The sequence below is a fragment of the Gavialis gangeticus genome, unplaced genomic scaffold (assembly GCF_001723915.1).
Source record: "Gavialis gangeticus isolate Ggan-Ray unplaced genomic scaffold, GavGan_comp1, whole genome shotgun sequence".
In the NCBI taxonomy this organism is placed as follows: Eukaryota; Metazoa; Chordata; order Crocodylia; family Gavialidae; genus Gavialis; species Gavialis gangeticus.
Genome location: NW_017729033.1, coordinates 18728569 through 18735997, shown reverse-complemented (window position 1 = coordinate 18735997; position 7429 = coordinate 18728569). Strand labels below are relative to the sequence as shown.

General features: G+C 41.9%; 1 protein-coding gene across 5 annotated transcripts in view; it reads right to left on the bottom strand.

The window, feature by feature from the left end:
• Nucleotides 1–7429, bottom strand: part of NSD2 (nuclear receptor binding SET domain protein 2) — a 146299-nt gene that overhangs the window by 72601 nt on the left and 66269 nt on the right. For all 5 annotated transcript variants that reach the window (XR_002099208.1, XM_019525936.1, XM_019525940.1 and 2 more), the window contains exons 4-5: nucleotides 1575–1741; nucleotides 501–992 (exon numbers count right to left, since the gene is read on the bottom strand). Coding sequence is in view for 4 of the 5 variants with exons in the window: in XM_019525936.1 (XP_019381481.1) it covers nucleotides 501–992; nucleotides 1575–1741 (659 nt within the window). In the remaining variant the exon portion in view is untranslated. The remainder of the gene's footprint in view (nucleotides 1–500; nucleotides 993–1574; nucleotides 1742–7429) is intronic.

Here is a 7429-nt window from a genome sequence, read left to right as displayed (position 1 = left end):
CAGTAAAAGGGAGGTTTTAGGTTTAAAAAAGCGGTCTCCAGAGAATGGTGATGGGGGGGGGGGGGAAGAAATGACACTCAAGACAGAAAGCTGAAAAAGTATAAACATACATATTTATATATTTTAAAAAATGCAAATAACCCAACTAACAGTGTCTAAATGAAGGGTTAATTGGTAATTGTATATGGAATGAAAATATAGGAAATTGCACTAACAAGACATAATACTATAATAGACTGACACAGAATACTCTATTCAATGTCATATTCCTTCCTTGCCTCCATCATTACATTTTACCTATTTGTCTCGAGTTTGTACGGTCTTTTGAGACAAGAACTATGTCGTAGTATGTCTACACAAAACACCTCATTTATTTTGGATCCTGCAGTGATATACAACTGACTGTTCAGGTATTTTGTCAGATATGGAAAGGAAGATTTCTGCACACACAGTACACAACAGCAGTCAACAACACCACGTAATAGCTCAAAAGTACTAACCTCATCTCTGTGCTTCTGACAAAAGACCAAGAACTGAGACACTGCATCTCCCTTTCTGCTTCGTGGAGTGGATGCTGCAGTTTTCTTTCTAGTGACAGGGGAGCCTATTCCTCTTTTGGATTCTGCCTGTTCAGATGCCTTTTGGGGTGTAGTATTCTTAGTCCCCGACTCATTACTTTCTTGAGTATTATTAGCTGCAGGCAGTTTTGATGTCCTTCTCCTTCTCTTGTTGGGAATGCCAGATTCCTTCACTGATTTCAGACTTTGAGTGGTTTCTTCATTTGCGTAAGACAACTCATCTATCTCCTCTAAAGGTTCCACAGCAATACCAACTTCTTTTGCCACTCGAGGATTAAGATGAGGTCTATCTCTAACATAGAGAAAGGTGTACTTGGCCTTCCGCTCTTCCACTGACATGCCTAGTGCTTCACTTGCTTGCTTTATGCCCATCTCCCACTGGGGTCGCAGTTTCCCTGAAACAGGCTTTAACATCTGCAAGAAGAGATGCTGATTTGAGAAGCTTGCTTACTTTCGATTCCAAAATACTAACATTAATTGAAAACAAGTATACATTATCTCTCTATTCTAAATATTTAAGTGAGTTATGCTTGAATGGTTCTGTTATAAAAAAGAATAAAGGAATAAATAGAATAAAGGAAACTAAGATGTTCCCTCGTAGAAACTAACTGGGCAGCAGCAGCTAGGGGGCTGAGCCTGCTCACTGTTCTGCTCCCTGTGGATTGCTACAGATTTTACTTTTGGTTTCCCCCATGTACAGCAGAACCTGCTCTTATCACATTTCTTGCACCTAAATGAACATCCCAATTTCCAGCAGCTGGTTTTTTAAGGAAAAAAATGTGTGTGGTATATGGGAAATACAGTAATTTTTTGCCATGGATGAATCAATTGCTTAAATTGTGGGCACCAAAATTAACAAGTAATGTCTAAGCAATTACATTCTCTATGCTAACAAGCAGGCAAATCTTTCTAGATTATCCCTTTGATAGTGTGTAGCAAATAACAGTTCTATAATAGCTAAAATTGCAAACAAGTTCATATTGGGAAGACTCTTACCTTTATTTTCTCTGCTTTTGTGAGGGCTTGTTTCGCACTTTCCTGGCATAATTGTTCAAATTGGTCTTTTCCTTTGAATGGCACAAGGCTTTTCTCAAATATCCAAGCTCGTTCTGGGGCATCTCCAAAGAACTGTACGTGATATTGACGAAAGCTCTTTTTCTGTCCTGAAAATTAAAAATAAATGTTGTGAGTTATGGCTTCGGTTTTAGTATATTAACACACTCACATTTCTGTAAATTACTGTACTTGGAACTCTAACAAATACAGTTTGGCTAATTTTTCTTCTGTAAATCTGCTTAATGAGTTGGAATTTTTCACTGACCTAACCTTTGAAATTTTGAGCAAAAGGAATAAATAGTTCCCCTTTTCATCCAAACAGGAACCTAGTTCCTACTAGTTCCTAGGTAACCCAGTCTCTAAAAAATTATCATTCTAATGAGCATTTATTCTGGAAGAGGATTTTATACTCAAAAGACCGGACTATGACTAAGAAAAATCTACATGCTATTTCCAGCTTTGCTCAAGACTCCTTGCGTAATTTTGGACAAAGCAATTAGCTTTAAAATTAAGATAGGACTCAAGGTTCTGTTAATGCACTTTAAAACCAAATGGTGGAAATAAACAGCGCTTTTACCGGCTTTCGAATCAAATACAGAGATAACTTAGACACTACGTTCTCAATAAGGATGTTAAAATGTTTATTCTGCTACAAATCATCTGGCTATTTTGATTAATTTTAGAGGATCATGTATGTAGGGACTGGAAAGCCTCTTAATTTCCTGTCACCCAAAATAAATATTTGGAAACTAAAAGTAGAAATATGTTCAAATAAAGAAAAAAATTGCCTGTTGGACTGAACAGCAAGTTTCTCCATTAAAAAATGTAAAACTGAAGTTAATATCACAATCATCTGTCAACAGTGTAAGTGTATGCTAACTTTCAAACACATTAAAAGTCAAATTAAAAAGCTGCATTAGAAAACTAATTCAAAGTCAAGATTACATTCTCAAAGCTTAGGTATCATATATACTTCACTTCAACTCTGAAATTTCCTGGATTTTGGATATGATAATATTCTTGAAAAGAAATGCATACACCAACCATTGACAAGTACCTCCTACTCCACCACCTTCATTTTAACCAAACTTGTTGGCACACTAGTCAAGTCTCTTATTTTAAAGGTACAGAAAAGACTTCCAGTGAAATATCCTCCACCCCTACTCCCCAAATCACTGGTGGTTTTCTCCTCTAAGCTCTGGTGAAAGGAAGAGGGAATGCTTTAAGTCTATGGATAAGAAATACCAAAGTTATTGAGGAACCTTAAATGGAAAAAGGGAGAGGGAAATGCAGCATACCTGAGATATCTAGCAAACATCCTCCACCATCCTATCCCAACAATTTAAGATTTTAATGAGCTTGTATTGATGCCTTCCACTCTTAACTCAGGTTAAGGTTTGGCATAAACTCAAAAGAAATTCTGAAATTCCCTGTACTCCTGACAAGGCCACAGCATCCAACTTGTAGGTCTCCCCAAGGTGTGAGAATCTGGTGGTAGGGGCGTGGTAGCATCATTAATTGCAGCTCCACTGCTGCCAAATTTCCAGACCCATGGGGAATCCTGCAGGCCAGATGACATGCCTTACATGCAGGGTCGGGCCAACATGTGGCTGGATCTGGCTATACATGGTGTTGGGTCTGGCACTGCATCAGGCCCATGGACTGCCCTCACACGGCTCTTTCAGCCCACGGGGCCAGAAGGCTGTGTGAGCACCCTTGCCTTATTCTGATGGCCATCACTTCTGTTGTTAGTTTACATTTTGTCTTCACTTCAGTTTTGACAGGAAAAATGGTTATTTATTTTACAAGAAACTATGGTTCTTCAGCACAATATTATTGTGGAAACAGCTGCACATTCACACATACCTCACCTACAACTACAGTCTTTTGAACAGCAACTGTCCATTAGTGACACACACACACTCTTTTGCCTCATATTCTTGTATAGTTAAAGGATAAAATGGTTGCAACCTTCTCCCGCTTACTTTGCAAATGAAAGCCTACAATAGCTGAGGAGTACAAAAAGTAGAAATGAAAAAGCACATCATGGGGTCCACCCTGATTACAACATCTCAATGCTTCATGGTTGCTGTAGGTTAAGTAAGGGTTGTTTCTTTTACTCATTATTTCCAACCATCCCTTTCCTCCTTCCACACCAGGGATGCTTTTTCCCTATTAATTTTATAACAGATGTCCCTTGTTTTATCTAGAAGGGGATCATACTGGGGGTGTCTGTCAAGAGGTGAAATTAAGAGTTTCAGTTACATGAACTGAACAGGAATTCTAGTACTGCTTTCCCAAAATTGGTCTCTGATTTGGTGGCTAAATCCAAGATGAAACGCTGACAAAGACTAGCATCACATTTTACATGACCACCTTACATTTCTGACAAGCATATTTATGAATCAGGCAGTGTTTTCAGTTCTCTAAACTTAATGATGGAGTGAGCCGTGATATTCAGTAGGAGAGCTAATGAAGAAAACAAGATGCACTGGACTGCCACACACTGTTAAACAGATGAGACAGACTGGCATTTATAATGGCCAGAGAAAGAGGGAGAGACATGCAGGAACTGGGTGGCTTGATTTGATTTGAACTGTTTGGTTCTTCCAATGGAATAAGATCTGGAAATATCCAGAGTGTGCAAACTCTTCTCTCAGGGTGCAGAGTATCAGTCGTAGGAGAAACCACAGAGATTAATGTAGATAAATCCCAAGATTACCTTGGAATGAATTTTGGGTGAGGTTTTAGCCCTATTATATTAATAGAAATGCTGTGCAAGAAGGATCAATTACAAGCGTTTGCAATGCAGTTACTCTTCTGGCCGGCACAACAGCAGCAGGAAGACCACTCAGTAAAAAAATAATCACGTTCAGTTAGGAAGATCATCACGATGCTCTTGACCGTTTCATTTGATTTTGGGAATCCTGAGAATTGGGAGAGCTGGACAAAAGCATAAAGGAGAGGCCTGGGACACACATCCACAGCTGGATTACTGGTCAGCCAATGATCCAGTCAGAAGTAATATTCTGCCTCCTGAGATGGGCTGCTACCACTTTTAAGGCACTTAAGTTAAAAGAATTCAAAATGCCAGTAACTTATACTGAAGATCAGAACCCACCACAAATCCTAGAGCATCTATACACATGCTCCAGGGTCCCCAGGTCTAGGACAGGATTAAAACGCACATTATTCCTCAGGATAAAAGAAATAGCAGAAATCTAAGCATCTTCTCTTGTATTCTGTCTTCTAAACAAAAAAATGTGTGCCTGTTCATCAACAAGTTAAAAAATGACAGCTTAGACTGTACCATGAGGTGTAACAGTTGATACAAAAAAACCCACATCTAGATAAAACAAGGGAACTCTATTACAGACTGTGGGGGGAGAGGGGGGGCAAAGCAGTGGAATCATCCTGGAGAGCAAGGAAGAAAGGTATAGGTGGAAGCAATGACTAAAAATAATTAGTGCAGATCTTGGGCAAAGACTTCAATGCCTAATATTAGCAGAAAAAGGTAAGTGGTGTCCTAAAGGCAACGCAGGCAAGTGACTCTTTATGCTCCTGTGAAAACTGCTGCTTCTAAGAGGGGGCAGGTTTGTTGAAGAAGTATAAAATAGGTGTCTTCTGGAATACCTAGGTCCTTTCTAGAGTACTCTGGCTATTGATGCGAGGCAAGACACATACCTCTGCTAATACTTATTTAGCTTAATATGAGGTCCTGGTATACAGCATGGCTCTTGAGCCTTTGAGGGGGATGGGGCACTTCACTTAAAACACTCCAATTCCTCAAAGTATAGGTCCCCTATAGGGGTTTGTAACACGCATGTATGCCAGACACCTAAAAGCCATGAGGCTCACCTCATTACAACTGGCACAGCCATTTACCTTTAGGTCAGTCTAATGAATCCATGGCAGAGAAATCAAGCTCTTCTGCTAACTTTTGTAGGTTTTCCTTGCTATCCTGCAGGAGTTGGCAGGTAAGGAGTGATCCTTTCCCAGATAAGAAAGTTGTATTTTACTAACAGGACCTGATACTACAGCTCTCTCTAGCAAACGCATGGATATAATACTCTTTGCATGTGTCCCCTGAGCTTAGAATTTCCATGAGCTGCCAACACAATGGGCCCTGATTTGGAACACAGAAGTGTTTGGCAAGGACAAATGCAAAGTCCTGCACTTGGGATGGAATAACTGCATGTACAAATACAGACTGGGAAACAACTGCATACTGCAAAGAAAAACCTGGGGATTACGGTAGACCAGTGGGGGCCAACCTTTTTGCTAGGCATGCCACAAATTAACCCAGCTTCCTCCTTGACTGCCACTCTGAACCCCAAATTCCTGCTTTGCTTTCTACTCCCTACCCAGAGCAGGGAGCACAATCTCCTCCTCTGCTTTCTATTCCCTTCCCTATCTGTTGCTGTCCTTCCTGTCCCTGATCTGCTGCGTGTCTCACATAAAGGTCGCCCATGCCACTTGGGCCACAGGCTGGCCACCCCTACAGCGCAGACCACAAGCTGAATGAGCCAACAATGTGTTCTTGTTGCAAAAATGCCAGCAGCACACTGGGTTGTACTAACAGGAGTGTCACCTGCAAACCAAGGGAAGCAATTCTTCTGCTCTATTCAGAACTGGTGAGGCCTCATCTGGAGTACTGTGTCCAGTTTTGGGCCCCACACTTCAAGAAGTATGTGGACAGACTGGAAAGAATCCTGTGCAGAGCAATGCAAATGATTGGAGGTCTAAGAAGCATGGCTTGCTAAGACAGCCTGAAAGAGCAATTTAGCTATTTAGTCTGGAGAAAGGAAGGCTGGGGGGATGGAAAGCGGGTGGTGGTAACAGTCTTTGAATACCTGAATCGTGATTTAAAGACAGAATGGAGATGAGCCTCTTTCTGTGGCTGTAGGGGACAGGACAAAGAAATGGTCTCAAGCTGCAGCACGGGAAAGTTAGGCTGGAGATTAACTGTTCAGACTATGAGGGTGTTCAAGCACCAGAACAGGCAGCCTAGAGAAACTGTGGACTCTCGGCCCCTGGACATTTTCAAAAGCAGACTGGACACACAGCAGGGATGGTTCTGTCCTGAGCAAGTAATTGGACTAAATGACATTGTAAAGTACCTTTCAGCTCAACTTTCCTGTGTTGCTACTCCAAAGTTCTTTGGTATCTCTCACTTTGAAGTACAAAGAGAATACAGTTTGCCAGAGCCATCTACCTGATTTCAGGATCCTTTCACTGACACAAAGCTATTCTGACCTGAACCTGTGCTGCTCAACATACCAAAAACTTTATGGGACTCCCCTTGCATGAATGTAGTGCAACTTCCGGGGTCTCTGCAATGTGAGAGTCTTTGAATGCTTTAACATCCATGGACTGGGATCAGCTGCTGGACACATGCAACACATGCCTGGTGGTCCCCTTGCCTGTCCCTCCTGTGCACAACTTAGGGCCCTGGAGGAGCAGGTGAGGGAGCTCCAGGCTGAGGTGAGCAGGCTGAGGGGGATCAGGGATGCAGAGGATGAAACTGATGCCTATTTCTGTTCTCTGCAGGCCCGGTTGCCCACTGAACAGCCCCCACAGGAGATGCATCCAACGCAGGAGTGGCAGAAGGTGTCCAAATCCAGAGCTGCTAGGCCTAGAGTGGTGGAAGCTCTCCAGGTTCACCTGGGGAACAGGTTCGATGCCCTGGCAGCTGTGATGGAGAAAGACAGAGAAATTGCCTCCGGCTGGGATGATGCCACTCCCCACATGACAAAGAATGGGCAGAGAGCGAACACCAGCATGAAGAAACGCCA